This window comes from Lolium rigidum, unplaced genomic scaffold (assembly GCF_022539505.1).
Source record: "Lolium rigidum isolate FL_2022 unplaced genomic scaffold, APGP_CSIRO_Lrig_0.1 contig_13398_1, whole genome shotgun sequence".
In the NCBI taxonomy this organism is placed as follows: domain Eukaryota; kingdom Viridiplantae; phylum Streptophyta; class Magnoliopsida; order Poales; family Poaceae; genus Lolium; species Lolium rigidum.
Window position 1 is genome coordinate 26,166 of NW_025899839.1, and position 17,220 is coordinate 43,385.

General features: G+C 47.3%; 2 protein-coding genes across 2 annotated transcripts; one reads left to right on the forward strand and one right to left on the reverse strand.

The window, feature by feature from the left end:
• Nucleotides 1-1,159: 1,159 nt before the first annotated feature.
• LOC124680355 lies at nucleotides 1,160-3,766 on the reverse strand. The gene is made up of 2 exons (XM_047215426.1): nucleotides 3,550-3,766; nucleotides 1,160-1,515 (listed from the first exon to the last, which is right to left on the reverse strand). Exons 1-2 carry the CDS (start codon nucleotides 3,681-3,683, stop codon nucleotides 1,380-1,382), a joined length of 270 nt encoding a protein of 89 aa, XP_047071382.1. The 5' UTR covers nucleotides 3,684-3,766; the 3' UTR covers nucleotides 1,160-1,379.
• A 7,100-nt stretch (nucleotides 3,767-10,866) lies between these two features.
• On the forward strand, nucleotides 10,867-12,789 carry LOC124680356. Its single transcript, XM_047215427.1, has 2 exons — nucleotides 10,867-11,433; nucleotides 12,375-12,789. Exons 1-2 carry the CDS (start codon nucleotides 11,181-11,183, stop codon nucleotides 12,479-12,481), a joined length of 360 nt encoding a protein of 119 aa, XP_047071383.1. The 5' UTR covers nucleotides 10,867-11,180; the 3' UTR covers nucleotides 12,482-12,789.
• Nucleotides 12,790-17,220: the final 4,431 nt, after the last annotated feature.

Here is a 17,220-nt window from a genome sequence, read left to right on the forward strand (position 1 = left end):
TTTAAAAATCATCAAAAAATTCAAAATAAAAAATGTACATATTACCAACGAATCATGTTGTAAGTATGAAAAAATTTCAATCAAAAATACTTTATATTTTAGACGCAGGAAAAGAAAACAAATTTAACAAAAATTTTGAATCACTTGATTGGAGCCATTGGATGGAGAATGTCCGGCTGATGCTATGTCAGTCACTGAATCCCCATCCGTCAAGGAGTGCCCCCTCCACCGCAGAACGGCGTCTTGGCCAGAGAGCTGCCGCTAGTTGACATTGATGGAGGCAGGCATGGGGTACTGCTATTACTACAGCGCTGCTGGCACTTTGTGGCAGGTGTGTTCTCTCTGGTCCGGTGAGAAGCGAGTGTGTGTTTGGAGCATTGAACGAGAAAACTCTTCAGATCTATCTTAATTTTCAAAAACTAGCCTGTGCGAGAGGCGGTTCGAAGAGGCTGGGATATGGAACTCGGCAGACTGTGGATTATTTATCTGAGGTTTGAAGCAAGAATTAGATGGTGGTGGCTGCTTTTTCTGCTAGCAGGAAGAGGAAGATATATGCTCCCAACTATAGATTCCTTCCTTCCAGCCTTTCTTTTTTTGATGTGATGATTGAACCTGATGCCTCTTGCCTGAGCAAAGAGAGAAAGCAAAGCAGAGGATGGAATTGGATACCCAAACAACATAAGCTCCACAATTTTGAGCAACCAACGAAAAAACCAGCCATTCTTTTTTTGATGTGATGATTGAACCTGATGCATTGCCTGAGCAAAGCAAGAGCCAAGCAGAGGATGGAATTGGATACCCAAACAACATAAGCTCCACAATTTTGAGCAACCAACGAAAAAAACCAGCCATTCTTTTTTTGATGTGATGATTGAACCTGATGCATTGCCTGTGCAAAGCAAGAGCAAAGCAGAGGATGGAATTGGATACCCAAACAACATTCATCAAAATGCAAAACCTAAGACTACTATAAGACCACTAAGAAAATAAGAAAAAAAATTAGAACGATTAAATTACCGCTCCCAAATATTCAACTAACTGATTAGCTCAGCAGTTTGCAGCAGCCAGCAACAAAAACCAGTACCGAACAGAGCGAAACTATGGTGTCTGCCAAGGGAGGGCACATAATAACAGGGCCACAGATCTACGATCGGCGAGAAGAGATCAACAGTAGGAGATAGGAGATGCTCATAACCACAATTGCCAGTACAAATTCCCTAAAAGTAATCACGATTACACAGTTCTATGAAGAAGTCACTATCTTGCACGATCCATCACAGTTAATCCAAGCAATCAGGTAGGTTCAGCATGGGGCTAGAGATTAACTAGAGTGCACTTGCAAACAAAACTTCAGAGACATCGCACTAGCTATCTAGTAACTAGTCGTCCTTGATCCTCTTGAGCAGCCTGGCAGCCCACAGGCGCAGCCTTCTCTTCAGCGTGAAGCCCACCGCGACGCCCACCACGAAGCTGATGGCGCCGACCTTCGTGCAGGTAGACAGAGACACCACCCGGCTGCAGTACAGATCATCAATAAGCATCAACAGCGTGTTATAGGTTGTGAAAAAACTTCAGTTGCAGCATAAATGTAGAAAATATGACTAGAAAGTTGATGCCAGAGGTGGAAAGCGGAGCAGAATTCAACTCTTTAACACGGATGCATGAGTACATTGGCCTCTACAATGCCTCTGCACCTTCCCCATATTCAACTGGATGTTTGAACTTTCAGTTGAATTGTTTCACATTGTTTTGACTAGAGAATTTTGATAAAATTTCAAACTAGTGTGAATCAATAATTTCAAATCAGGAGTACAAATGTTCAGCCTCGAATTTTGTAAGAAAAAACCCAATATAAACCAAGCTTTTGCATAGGAAAGTAACTTTCAATCAACTAGGAGCCTCACAACAAGCAGATCATAGTTTCCACTATGATTAAAAAAAATGCTGAGTTAGTCCTACAGATGAGTGTGTGAGTTCCGAACATGGGACAGGTAAATTTTGCAGTAATCATGTATTATCTCTGTTCCACAATATAGGACGTTTTGGTAGGCTACATTTTATATTAGGAACGGAGGTAGTAGTAGATAGGGGAGGCATGATCTAGCGTGAATCGTGAAAAGATCCTACAGATCCCAGAGATTTGTCATGAAAATGCCAAAGAGAAGTCACTGTTCTAAAATACACATTATACTGAAGCAGTGGAGCTTTACCCATGTATTTTGTTTGTACATGTGTTGTATGGTTCCAACTTTAGCCTAGGAAGATCAACCAACTTCCAATCAACTACAAGCCTAATGAATTAATCGAACTTTGATTAGGATTAAAAAAAATAAAACTTCACACTAGGTAGATCAACCAACTTCCAATCAACTACAAGCCTAATGAATCAATCAAACTTCCAATTAGGATCCAAAATAATTCAACTATATCAGGTACCACAGATTTTGAGGTTGGGCGTGAGGCGGTGAGGGTAAAGGCATGGTGGGTATTGAAGCAGCCGACAAAACCTAGGGGTTCCTTTGGGGAGGCAACGGGAAAGTCAGAGACTACGACAGCAAATGTGGGATAGAGAAAATTTCGCAAGAATCATGCCGCACGCAGGGGTATCGTGATCAAGCATGAAACCAGGAGCTGCAATCATGTAACGTGTCATGGTTAAGGGTGTACCTGGCAACCGAATTGGCGAATATCTGTTATTTAAAGGTTCTGGGCTACATGTAAAATAAGACAGAACACATACCCACCCCAGTACAATTCTTGTTCTCATACTTACAACAAAGCACTCGTTCAGATACAGAAACCGTATAGCATAATGTGTAGCCAGAGAAATCATGGGCACCTAAGATAGGCGGCATAAAATTAAGAGAAGCAAATTGTCGTTGTGCTACCATAGACAATTTACTGAAGCACTGAAGCTTTACCACCCCTGCCTAATCTAACCATCATTGCAGACTACATCGCTTCAGCTCGGTTCATCAAACTTTCAGCTGTGGCGGAGAAACATGCAGCGCAGGTGTGCTATACGGAATTCCCTAAGCATTCATCGTCTACTGCTACCTTGTGCAGTATGAACAAATCAATCCCACAAACTGCTACTTCAAACGCTCGCAGCACAAGCAGCATACCGCGAAATCCGTGGCCCAAATCAGAGCAGTCTAGTGCAAGCGAGCTTGCTCAAACAGAGATTTGCGAGACAAAAATTAACAGAAGAAAACGAATTTGGTTGTGCTACCATATACAAATTATTGAAGCATTACTTTCAAAATATTAATTACAGACTACAACGCTTTGAACTCCTTTAGTCAAGCTTTCAGCTCTGCTGACAGAGCTGGAGAAATAAGTACGGGATTTCCCTAAGCGTTCTTACAAAGCACGACATAAACATCTCAATCCCAAACTACTAGCCGCAAGAACCGTAATAGGAGCAGCACGCCGCGAAACCCGCCCCAATCTGACCAAATCGAACCATCTACCGAGCGAGCGAGGTCAAACAGAGTGCGTCGGTCGAGTTATAGCAGGAAGAGGAGGGAAGGAGGTGGTCGAACATACCCTGCGGCCCGGGACACGAGGACCTGGTCGGGGAAGGCGGAGGTGCCGGAGTGAGACGAGGAGGAAGAGGAGGAGTTGGCGGCGTCCTGCGCCGCCTTCTGCAGCCACTCCACCGCCGACGAAGCGGACGGCATCTCGGCGGATCCTGAGCTCGCCGCGGTTGAGCTAGGGTTTAGAGCCGAACCTGTCCGGAGAGCAGATGAACTTTGTTTCTTCTGAATTTCGGGATGGGATGGTTTATAAGAGTGGGGATTTGTTTTGTTTTCTTCTCTTTCTTTTCTTGGCGGAGAAGAAGATGAAGAAGAAGAGGGCCAGGACGGCACAGCGAAGGAAGAGTGGGGAGATGGGCCAGACGTGGGCTTTTAGGTTCTGCACAGTCCGTGTCGAATTTCTCTGGTTTAAACTCAGACATCCTCGATTTGGAATTCCTTAGTTTAAGAGTTTTATTACAAGATATAAATTTTATCATCCCTAAGAAATTGAAATAGCTACTGACTGAGGTCTGAGGGGCGACTATGGTTCTCAGTCTACACAAAGGTTTTTGCGAAAAGTCCACCCGATCTATTAATCATCATCAAAAATAGTACAAAGAAAGTTATAGGTAATAAAAATTACAAATAGGTCTGTGGATCACTAGCGAAGATTACGAGCACTGGAGAGAGCTGAAGGGGCGCCGCCGTCCTCACCCCTCCATCACCGCAGCACGGCAAGCTTATCGAAGTACAACTTGTTATAGTAGACAGACGAGAAAATCGTCGTGTTAAAATCCCGAAGGACCAACGCAGGAGAGCAGCCACCAACGCCAAATATGAGAACCGTAGATCAGAAGAGCCAACCTATGATCACACTGATGAACACTAATTAAGACGGATCGGATCCCATGGGATCCACCGAACACAAAACTCCACACGTTCTCTATCAGTGATAGACGCACCACCGGAGCCAGGGTAGGGCGGGAAGGACCTTATTATGCTATCAGGATGTAGCTGCCGACTCACCATTCCAAAGAAGACACTTCAAAACCTAAAACAGAAAACGGGAACCGTTCCACCGGAGAGAGACGAGGGCCGCTACACCTCCAAAGCCTAAAAGGCCATCAGAAGCGAGGGCCGACAACTCTACCGGCGAAGGGAACGAGAACCCTAGCCGTCGCCTAGGGATCACGAGATCATGCTATCCTTGACCTCTCGTACTGTTTCACTCTACTTTCAGCCACGGGCGAACCGACGTTATGCTGAGTGGGGGCCTAGGCCCCCAGAAAATTTCCGTGCTTAGAGCATCTCCAGCCGCGTCCCCCAAAGCAATTTGGGGCGCGCCGGACCAAAAAACCGTTCCAGCCGCGTCCCCCAAACCCAAATTTTGTCCGGCGCGCCCCGATACGGTGTCCGGCGCCCCGAGCCCGTCCCCGTCCCACAGGGGACGCTCCGGGGACGCCGGACACACCGAAAAGCGAGGCGGGGAGTGGCGGGGCCAACCCGTCAGCGGCACAATAAATTTTAACCTAACCGTCGCCTACCTCGCGACGGAAGTTATTGGCTTTGCAGCGACGGTGCAGTTCCCGCAGAGGCGCAGCGATGCGTCCCGTCGCGCCTAGCTCTGCGTGTCGGCGTTAATGAGCGCCACCGCTCCTCCGCCTCCCTCCGGCCTATAAAAGGGCCGCCTCTCATCGTCCCTCTCACACACAAACCCTAGCGCCTCTCTCCCAAACCCTAGCCGCCACCATCTCAACAAGACTCGATGCTATGTCTGGTAGAGGCGGAGGCCGACCTCGCGGCCGTGGCCGTGGTCGTGGTCGTGGCCGCAGTAGAGCTGAACGCTCGCTGTCGCCTCCCACGTCGTCGGCTTCATCGTCGGAGATGGACGTGGAGCCGTACGTGCTGTTCGAGTTCGTCCTCGTCCTCAAGGGCGACCCGCGCGGCATCCAGAGGCTGACGGACTCCTTCGCCGACTACGTCGCCGGCGATGACCGCCCGCGCATGATGCATCTGCGGGAGGCTGCGTGCGGCTACTACCGGTGGATCGTCGACGTGATCTACGACGCGCGCGGCAAGATGTACGTCAACATCGGCTGGGAGAAGTTCGCGCGGCACCACAGCCTCGAGGCCGGCTTCATCCTCCTGTTCTCCTACTTCGGCGACAGGGACATGAGCGTCAAAGTCTTCGACGAGACGCGCTGCCGCCGGGACTACCACGGCGACAGCACCAACGAGGAGGACGACTAATGATGAAGAGTGTTGTTTCTTCGCAGCGAATACGTGCACGGAAGTTTCTGGATGTTCGCCTCATCGGTAGAACCAACAAGGGCACCATCCTCCCGCTGGATTTTCCAGTTTGGGTGACTGGATGTGCCCTCGAGTGTTCTTTCTTAGCAGCGAACACAGGAAACCTTCGATGCACGACCTAATTAGGTTTAGTTTTTTTGCAAAATTTTATAGTTGTGTCCACCATGATTCAAACAATGTATTAGTTTATGGAAAACCATGTTCCAAACTGTGTCTTTGTGTAAACCACGTTCCCAATTATGTATTAATTTGTGGAAATTGAAATAAAAATGCCAAAAAAAGTATTTTAAATATTTGGGGAAGGCATTTGGGGGACGCGGCTGGGGAGCGACGTCCCCCAAACACGGCACGAATAAAACACGTCCCCCAAACGGTCAATTCGGCGCGGTTTAGGGATGATTTGGGGGACGATGCCCCGCTCTATCCAGGCCGTTGGCCCCCAATCACGCGCAGGACTGGCCTGCTTGCAAAGAATTAAAAGCCCAGGCCAAGTCGTAGCAGAGCAAGGCACACACGAATCAATCACTCCCTCTCATCTGGCAGCAGTCTCGTCCGCACAAGGCAGACACATGGTGCACACATCACTAGAAAAACGTAGGCAGAACTATTTTGTTTACACTTCAAATCCTCGTAATTTTCAATATAAAATTGAAAAACTAACTATTTTATGAAACCGTCTCAAGGACTTGTGAGCTTATTCATTACTCCCCACTATTCCAAAAGTAATTAACGTTTTAGGTTTGTCCTAAGCTATTCTCCTAAAAAAATTATCGACATCTACGTGAAATATATAGTGTATGATAAATCTAAAGTAGTGAACCATGCAAAATTCAAACCTCCAAAATCTGTCAAATTTTGTCATTTTTCTTAAACCTAGAATATAATATTCCAATTAGAGAATTTGTATGTTGGTAATTACATCATTATGTGTATTTTTAATTTTTTAAAATTTTAAAATCATGTCTTAAAATTTTAAAATAAAGGGCTCCATGTTGCCTAAGCTCTAATACGAATTTTCGCTAGTACCTACTTCATATGGGTATAGATGGCGTTATGAGGTCATGTGGGGCCCACACAACAAGGCCCCCACTGCCTTTTTTGTCCTAGGTCCCCCACTGCTTTCAGCCTACAGAAAGTTGACGACTTTTTTTAATGCGTAGATGTAGTTTCTAGAATATACCTTTTGACCGTTGATTTATACTACTAGGCGAAATTCAGATATATAATGGTTTACATGTATGCAAAAATTCATGTATGCTACTTACATGTTTGTGTATTTGCGAGTTGCCTTTTATCAGTCTAGATCTATGTTTTCTTCTAACCATCACCCTAGCATGTTATTGTTAGTAATTTTATTTTATTAAGACATAAAATTCTATTTTTTATCACGCTGATATTACACTTCAACGGCCTGGTGCTTTTAATTATATGGACCCTAGCATGTTTGAGGCTTGGGTTTTCTTCCTCAGCTTCATCTCTTTTTCTTTTTCTTTAAAAACTCTCTTTGTTCCGCACGACTCTCCTTCCTTCCTGCATGACAAGCACATTCGCCATGTGAGTGAACTCGCCACGGATCCCCCCATCCCCCACTAGCCTAATGTTGGCAACCATAGCTTGGATCTGAAAGAGGCAAGAGCTTGATTAGAGAAAGAACCAATATAAAATACAACCTAGAGTTGAGATGTTGTCGATGAGATGAAGAACAGACCCACGGTGGGGGAGAGCTGAGGGAGGACTCCGGCGCAACTTGGGAGTGTGCCAGATGTGTTTGTATGACCAATCGAGAGGACATTTGTGTGGCTATATCCATCACTTTCGCGTGGACACGAGAATTACATGTAACCGATCGTGCCACCATGTAACATCAAAAAGTCCCTACAAACTTGTGTTCCCTACCGATAATGGAGGCTCTGTCATGGCCAATCCGAGCTCGCCGTCCACCAATCCGTAGCTCCCGCGACAAAATTCGTCTCGCCTACTACCGACGCTAGATCAGGCCACCTCAAATCCCTTCTGAGTATTCCCCACATCTCCCCTGAAGTTTGGTGGGCAAAACAATGGAGCTCATCACCTGCCCTCATGAAAACCACCACAGAGGAGGGTTGAACCTACTCGCCGGAGATAGAGGAAAGACAAGGGAGGGCCCAGCTCACCGGACAGGGGGAGGAGCAACAGCCGGCGTAGCTACGGGGGGGGGGGGAGAAGCCTGTGGCAGAGGCAGAGATGAATCAGCGGCGGTCTCGCGTGCGAGAGTGACCGCCACGACGGTGGGATGAGTAGTGGAGGATGAAGGAGATCCAAATCGAGGAAGGAGAGAGGAACACTGAGCTAACTAGAGTAGAAAAAGGGGAGGTACCATGGCGCTACGCAACGAAACTGTGGTGACCGCCATGGGGATGAGGGTCCCGAACAGGGCGTTTGAAACGGAGCGCTCAGAGCTCAATCTATGGTGATGGAGGAGCTTGAGTCGAGGCAATGGCTCACGACAAGGGACGCTGGAGGTGGGGCTCGTGGGATCTGTGGTGTGGGTGTGAGACAACGATGAAGAAAAAACGGTTGCGTCCCCTCCTAGACCGGCTGGAGGAATAGAGTCTCCGGCGTGCCGAAACCGCAGGCGCTGGAGTCTCCGGCGAGGTCCTTGTCCAACGGGTTTTTTCTAGTTTGTTTCTGGGTGAAACGACCTTTTTTGTTTCAATGCAGCAAAAGCGAGGTTTTTTTTCTACGAAGGAGCAAAGTCAGAATTTTTACAAAAGAATTGATACGTGTCACTGAGGGAGCTAGGAGGCTGGGAGGTTCCGTGCCTCCGATGGATTATCAGCAGTGCCATGACAAACGGTACAATTAGGTTGACTACAACTTACCACATGGATCATATTACAATCCATGCTGCATGTTCAACAAAATCAGGAAATTTTCCCTACTGATAATGGAGGCTCTGCCATGGCCAATGCTAGCTCGCTGGCCACCAATCCGTAGCTTCCGCGACAAAATTCGTCTCGCCTACTACCAACGCTAGATCAGGCCACCTCAAATCCCTTCCCAGTATTCCCCACATCTCCCCTGAAGTTTGGTGGGCAAAACAATGGAGCTCATCACCTGCCCCCATGAAAACCACCACAGAGGAGGGGTGAACCTGCTCACCGGAGATAGAGGAAATACAAGGGAGGGCACCGCTCGCCGGACAGGGGGAGGAGCAGCAGTCGGCGTAGCTACGGGGAGGAGAAGCCAGCGGCAGAGGCAGACATGAATCAGCGACGGTCACACGTGCTAGAATCAGCGCCACAGCGGTGGGATGAGTAGTGGAGGCCGAAGGAGATCCAAATCGAGGAAGGAGAGGAACACTGAGCTAACTAGAGAAGTACCATGGCGCTACACACCGAAACTGTGACGACAGCCATGGGGATGAGGGTCCCCGAACAGGGCGTTTTGAACGGAGCGCTCAGAGCTCGATCTACGGTGACGGAGGAGCTTGAGTCGAGGCAATGGCTCACGGCAGGGGACGCTGGAGGTGGGGCTCGTGGAGTCGTGGGAGCTGTGGTGCGGGTGTGAGACAACGATGAAGAAAAAACGGTTACGTCCCCTCCTAGACCGGCTGGAGGAATAGAGTTTTCCTAACTGTACTTGGAGATTTTAAAAAGGCAATAGCTCGGCTATAAAACCGTACAAAAAAATGACATGACAAACCGTGCAATTAGGTTTACGACAACAACTTAGCACATGGATCATATTATGTCCATTCGTACTCACTACTTGCTACAAAGGTGCATTCATGCATGTTCAACAAAATCAGGAAATTTTCTTAATTTGGATCTTCAGGTGCAGCTTTTTTGACGCCCCATCGCCATCAACACCGGCCAGCAGATACGTCGACGGTACAGACATAACCCAAGGCAGCTTCTCCACGGAGACCTCGCCGGGGCTGTCGGTGCTCGTCACCGTCTCCATTGGCATCCTGATTATGCTGCCCGTGGCCGCGCCTGGCAGCGGCGGGCCGCTGGCGCGCAGCTCGGCCATGTAACACGGCTGGGACGGGCCGCCGACCTTCCTGACGCACACCACCGACACGACGGTGACTGCGCCTAGCGCGCCGATGACCACAACGAACACACCGCCGTCCTCCTTGGCGTGCAGCAGGCGGCGCGGCTCCGACAGGGGCGCGCGGAGCCGGAGGACTTGGCCGTAGACGAGAGGGCGCGCGGGCCATAAGTGGTGGACGACGAGGTGCCGGAGGAGCGTGTCGGGCGGCGCCGCGAAGGTGCACCCAGGCTCGGCGCAGAAGCAGGGCGCGTGGAGGCACGCCTCGCGGTGGGCGCGCAGGTCGCGGAAGGGGAAGAAGCGGTGGCAGCCGGTGAAGGGGCACTTGAACTTGGACACGGAGATGATGTGCTCCACCACCTTGTTCCGGGTGTCGAATGTGCCGCCGCCGCCCTTGCACCTCTGGCACTTTCCGGCGCGGCAGCGGTCGCAGGCCAGGTGCCCCTCCTTGCACTGCATGACGAGATGGTGAAATCGGATCTGGTGATGTTGAAGAAGACCAACAAAAAAAGGGTGGTAGAGGATTTGTACCTGGAAGACGGGCGGGGTGAGGACGAAGGAGCAGTCGGGGCAGTGGAACCAGTTGATGTCCATCTCCACGATGGCTACATCCCTCTCTCTCGACGACGGCGAGCCGCCTTTTTCTCCCCCGGTCGCGGTTTCAAGGCCAAGGACGTCTTGCCTCCTCTGGCGGTTGATTGCATCCACCCTCGCCTTCTGCGCCGCGACCTGCATCTGCTCCTCTGGTCGCTACGAGGTGGAGGAAAAGTAGGGTTTGCAGGAGAGGAAAGCCCGGACGAGGCTTGCCTGTGCCGCGTCCGTGCGACCATCCGTGCGACGCGAGGCACGGACGGCATCCAGTGATTTGCCTCCCGCACCTCTTTATTTCCAGCTTTCCGTCACAAAAAAAGAAAAATTCCAGAAATATGGAACCGTCGGTAACTCCGTATCCATCTACCCGGTGTGCTTCTCTTTCCTTCCGTATGTCTCCCCTGTGTGAACTCAAGCTGGGAAGAAGAAGCATCGGAAGCTGAGACGTCCGGCGACGTCAAGACCTCTAGGTGCACTCCCATTCATCGGGCCTCCAGGCACATTCCGTCGACGGATCTCGTCGCTCCGTAGCCTTGGAGTTACAGCTGTGGAGCTTGGACCAAGATGAGGACGACCGAGCCTCTGTTCCTTCGTCGTCGGCCAGTTTCCGGCAACCGCGGCCCCTTGCAAATCAGGCCGGCGGTGGCCTCGGTGGTCTCGCGAGAAGGAAGGCCTCAATCGGAGTAAGCTCTGGTAACAGTCCCCGTGGCGACAACGAGGTGGATGAGGCCGGCCGCATCTCCGTTCCTCCGCCACGGACCATCCCACCATCCGTGTCTGCGGCGAGGTGGATGGGTGAAGGTGCTCGTACCGGCTCCAAGTCTCACTCCCCCAAGCGCGTCGCCTCGTCCATGGGCAGAAGCAGCAGTGGGCTGCTGTGGGCAATCTCGTGAGCGGCAGTCTGCAATCAGCAGCGTCGTCCGCAAGAAAGCTGTCAGGCAACAGCTCGTGGACTCAGCATCATGCCCGGACACAGGTAAATTTCTATTTCTTCTTGTGTTAATCTAGAGGACATGAATTCCCCATAGTTGTGTGAGCGCATGTCATTATCCAATTCTGCAAATTTTTATCTGTTTAAGGACTAGACAAAGCATGATGGATGCAAGTGTTCTGTGAGGATGAGATGTGGTTGTGGCCATATATACACACTGAATTTTTTACGACCGTAAATTGGGAGCATATTAGCTTACCTCATCAGTGCTGATTGGGAAATTGAGTTGCAGTTCAGGGTACATTCAACTTTCAGTTGTACTGTTGTTTCTTTGGGCACTTGTTAAAGCACAATTGTATAACAAACGGGAATTTGAGTGAGATTGTCACATACTGTACAGACTGGTCTTAGCTATTCTTGACATGGAAAACACTCTTCTCACTAAAACAAGTTCTAGTAGAGAGATTCTAATAAAAATTACTTCAGCTTCGAAGTTACATGAGATAAAACTCTGAAAAAAATATTATGTTGAAATAAAACTCTGCATACAAAAGCGGGCAAGTTCAATTTCATTTAAGTTTTAGTTTGGAACTAGCCTAGACAATTATAAGTACAAGATGTACCTTCTGTAGTACTGGAGTTGTTCAATTCTGGATCAGCTCTAATTTTTAAGCATTTCTCCACTCTTTGTGCTAATTGCTCTGCGGAGTTAGCAGCCTCATCATATGATTCATCAGATTCAGCGGCACGAGCAGCTATTTTCATATACATTTTGCACAAATCTAGTCAATACACGGATGTGACATTCTAAGTGATGTCTAATGTCAGTATGTACATATAGTACTAGAGCAGCCATTATTTCGACAGAACATAGTTTAATTTAGATCCACACGGCAACAGAAAGTTCACTGTCATGCGAACTCATAAATTTAGAATACCTATCCTCTATTTCCTAAAGTAATTATCATGTGCTCTTGTGAATGCAGATGTTCCTACAAATTTGCAAGGACTTCATTCTACATGTAGGCTGATCGCATGCCTGATGAAGGAAGGCAAAAGGAGTGGTAGGATTGGATCGGTTCAGAAAAATTGAAAATCTCGACTTTGATTCATCATGAAGAGTATGGCCAGATCTCTTACTGTCCGGTCGTGAGATTCATGGACATCATGCCCATGATTACTTGAAGTATCCATCGGCGACTGTTGCTGATTGCTGGGGAGGTCAATAGGAGTCTGTACAAAGTAAACTGTCAGTGTTATTTGGAATTTGCCTGTGTTGATTGATGCGTATCAGTCTCATGGTTCTCTTTGATTAGAGGGGATCGGATTTTGGCGCGCACCTGTATGTGTTCCCGCGCGATGTGATTATTTATTACCTATTTGATGTTTAATTTTAATGCTTTCGCGTGTATTATGGATGGGTATAGGTATAGGAGAGAAGGAATAGATTCAGAGATACGGCCGGCGTTGTATTTGGCCTTGCTCTTTTTTTTACCAGAAAAATCGGATCGGGGGAGTGGGAGGCAAATCACTGGATGCCGTCCGTGCCTCGCGTCGCATGGATGGTCGCACGTACGCGGCACAGGCAAGCCTCGTCCGGAAAGCCCGGCTATATGAAGCAGCCTGCAGCAGTAAACAATGCTTGATTGGCGGCGGCGTGAATGGAGAGGTGCCACAGGCTGGGGTAACACCCGACGCGTCGCATCGCGCGGCGCGCTACTATAACTGAACCGTGCTGGCCTAAAGAGAAATTTCCTGAAAAATCTCTATATCTACTCCCTCATTTAGTGTGCATTTTAAACCAAAATTTTATTATTCCATACTACTAATCGAGCACCTGCACAAGTACGTTGTCTATCTACACTACTTAAAAAGGAGGAATGTGTTCCCTATTCTGCCCACCTTCACACTACGACCAAGTTTTGGTCGTCAACCCGGACTCCCGTCGCTGTGCATTTTGAACTTCGGTCCCTTGCAAATTGGGAAATTAATCCACACAGCCCCCACCCCCCACCCCCGACGTTTTTCATCGCTTTGCAGTTCTCTGGATGCCGAGAGGCGAACAGAGCTAGGGTTTCGCCGCCTACCCCCATCCGCCGCCAGCAATCCCTTTCTCTTCCCCGGGCGGCAGCCACCGTTCTCCATCGCTACACCACGTGCGCTGGCGCCACCACCCGATACCGTGGTCGTCTCCCGCAGGGACTGGGGCGAGGAGTCTAGGCAGTGTTAAGAGATGGTTGGCTGGGAAAAGGTGATAGCCACCAGTCTCGCAACTCACATGTGCTACCACCTGCCACCGCCTCGTCTGTTCCTCCCCTCGTGCTTCCCCTCCTCACACGCAACCTCGCCGCCGCCGCCGCCGCTCCACCGGCCTCGCTCGTCTCCTCCCGGCACCATTCCACCTCTTTCCCCGTCGCCCTCACCTCGTCTATATCGTGCCTCGCCGTCATAGAGCGGGGAACTCGCCACCGGCCTCCCATGGTTGAAGGTCCAGCGGCTGAAGCGGCTGCGGGAGGGGGACGCAGAGGACCAGGCTCCTTCCTATTGGCGGCGGGGAGCAACATGGCCATCCGTGAGGCACCGGCCCTAGCAGGTTTGTGCCATGCCCACCATATGTTTGTTGAAATGCTCCCATGCAGGGATAGCTGCACAAAGAATTTAGCAATTAGGGCTAAAAATGAATTGCATATTATGGAAAAAGGGAAACACCGGTTCTGTGAAGGCAAAGCATTGACGCCGATCTGGTTGTCGGAGAATGGCTCCCTCCATCACAGCGATCACTTTTATCGGGCGCCGACGCTGTTATGAGTGGCAACATCTGTCTTGCGTGTGTAGTCACGACTCACGAGGTGCAAGCATGCAGCTGTGGCCATTCGGGGAGCTCGGCTCCTCACTTACGTGGAGATGCCTCATCTGCATCTCTGACCATGTCTGACACTGTAAGTCTTCATTTGCCTAATTAATATGTAGTCATGTATGTTAACCATGCAAATATTATCATGCATTCACATTAGAAATCAGAGGGTATAATTGTGCGTGAGGGGGAGACTACTTGTTTGGTTCATTTGGCTTGCTGAATTGCAAATTTAATCTACAACTCGTGTGAGAATCATGGCCTTCACGCATCCACAATTGACTTCTTTCTTGATTTGGTGAGGGACGATCTCATTTGTTGCTTCCCAGATTTCTTAAAACTCCAAAAGTTTGAGTTTTCATCGATTATCGATTATTGGTTTTATAAGAGGCACCACAGTAGGAGGCACCTGGTATGTTTACTCTTTTCTAGGTTCCCTGTCACACGATTATTTGGTATGCTACAAATATGGTCGGCTGGTTTAGTTGAATTAGCAGCGACATTCAGTTTTTTGCTTGTACAGTTGCCACAGTTGCAGTATAGCAGAACACTAAAAGAATTAGATTATTTGATATATTTTGTTCTGATTCATGTAGTATTGCAAGACAATAAACGAAAAGCTGAGTTTTACATATCCCCAACCAATTTAACTTTCAGCAGACTATAATATTTTTCCAGTGCAAGTTTACCATGTCATCCTATTGCCCCTGAAATTCATGATGGTTCTACTATTTTGAAATGTTTTCATCTTGCTTCTGCAGGTTATTGTTTCTTGCCAGAATGCCAGTAGGAAACTCTGAAACTGATGTCTTATTCTCAACCGAGAGGGTAACTTCCTTTCGTGAGCTAGAAATGATTGTGACTTCCGAGTATGCATATCTAAAGCTGACATTTGAATTGCATGACAGGTTACTGCAACTAGCAAGGAAAGTGTCATGTTCATACTATTTTGCTTTTTTTGTGATAATTGCAGCAGGTTATGTTCTTATGATGGTAATTTTAGATAACACGAAGATTGAGATAGTCCATTGATCTTTCAATTACACACTATAAATTTATAAAATGAAGTTACATGCTATTATGTACTTGTATCATTGAAGTGTTTGTTTAGTCAGTGTATAGGGACTGGATGATCCAACAAGGAGCAAATATAAACCTTTCTTATGTGGTTCGTTGATTCTTGTGATCCCTTCTGAACTGCTGATGCAGTTTTCTACAGCAGTTAATACATCTTCAATGACTTCAGATCTGACGTGCAATTTCTGCACAGAGCCATTTATAATGTCATCTGCTGGGAATGTTAGTAAACTAACCATATTATGTTCATGTTTCTTTGTGTGCAAACTCTTACAAATTCTCTTGTACATACCAGGTTGACATATTCTGCTGTGATAATACTGGGACATTCCATCAGACGATATGGTAAATATGTTTTTGTAAAAGGATCATTCAATTGAAGATTACTTAACAAAGATCTCTGTGTATGTTTGATGCACTTATATTTTCTTACATGCCTTTGATGAACCATAATAAGGACTACACTACAGACTCCTTACTCATGTTCTACCTTATAGTGAAATTATTTTTGTATTGCTTTTCTCTCAGTTGATTTGGTAATTTTAAATTTCTAGGACACCTTCAAAGAAAATTATGCGTACCAGGAACCCATCAAGAAGGGAGTGTAGTTCAATTTGGCATCTACCTCTGCCTCTGAACCATGGAGTGAATTTCGCACCCACCTCCTTCTGAAGCATCCATCGGCTGAAAAAAGTGGTACACCGGATGTGGCGGGGGAGGGTCAGTGCAAGATGGAAAGACATGAGGTTTTTCCTGTGATGGTCTTATGAAGTGTATGGAATTTTCAGTGACTTGGTGCCTGTGTTATGATTCTTTATTTTATGGTAGTCTTTATCTGATTTTATTTTTGTTCATTGATTATAATGACCTATGGGGAATTGTTCATGGATGTTCTGACTCCTTAGAGTTCAGCTCATTTTGTGTACAAGAAGTTTAATAATTTGCATCCTGCAGATCAAATGGTGACATGTGATCCTAGCATTCCGCACTGTAAGTCTGACAGAAATGGTTGAAGGTCAAACATTCACAATTGGTATGTACTGCAGTCTATGTATTGATGTATATGTTTCAAGTTCTATTTCCAAACAATTTCCCTTCTATTCCTTTAAAGTATGATATACTGGAATTCTCAGTGGTTTGACTATGATTGACAATGTGTCAATTTTCAGAAGTTAAAACATTGCTTTTTAAGGAAGTCTATATGTTTTGGTAATTAAGCTTTATATTTATATGTAGTCCTAGACGTTTTTTTTTTTACTTTTATCTTAAGTAGAAATGTACGTGTCTTAAAAGTTCAGATGAAGTTGACATTCTCTTTGGAATTTTTGCAAACCTATTACTTATAATGGACAAAGCAGAGTGTGTTAGATGGGAGAATGGATGGACTACTATCATTCGGATGGCACCTGGGCGACACAGTTTGAGCATATTGTGCTGGTCACTAGGATGGGCACAGAAATATTGACGGAGCCTTGAGTTTATATCATGCGGATTGTAGTAAAGAGTTTGCTGGGCCATCTCTTTTCAGAATGGGTTGTGCCAAGAGCTCTCTCATGTTTCTCCGGCCATTAGGCATTGGTGCATCGGTGTCGAAGTTGCTCTCATATGGGACTACTGCAGGACCCGTGATGATCAGACAACAATCAACCTCAATCTTGTGTTGGTTGACGATAAGGTGTTGTTCTCCTATATATACTGTGTGGTGTTGTGAACCCTTCAGAGCAAGTTGAGTTCAGTAATTTATCCTTTTCTGGGACGGTTTAAATTCGATTTTTCGGTTTGATTTTACCTCATATTATGATGCTTCGTCAACATATGTTTTGTCAACTTATGTTGCACATTAGAGTCTGTCATACTGCCAATTATGTTGTATTTCAGATAACCAGGTGTTCTTCTGTTCT

What these genes read in the sequence shown, in the direction of transcription:
- LOC124680355 (XM_047215426.1), bottom strand. Translation starts at nt 3,683, where the DNA reads ATGCCGTCCGCTTCGTCGGCGGTGGAGTGGCTGCAGAAGGCGGCGCAG. An exon ending in CTCGTGTCCCGGGCCGCAGG is followed by an intron (nt 1,516 to 3,549) that starts GTATGTTCGACC and finishes TCTGTACTGCAG; the next exon opens with CCGGGTGGTGTCTCTGTCTA.
- LOC124680356 (XM_047215427.1), top strand. Translation starts at nt 11,181, where the DNA reads ATGAGGCCGGCCGCATCTCCGTTCCTCCGCCACGGACCATCCCACCAT. An exon ending in AGCATCATGCCCGGACACAG is followed by an intron (nt 11,434 to 12,374) that starts GTAAATTTCTAT and finishes TTGTGAATGCAG; the next exon opens with ATGTTCCTACAAATTTGCAA.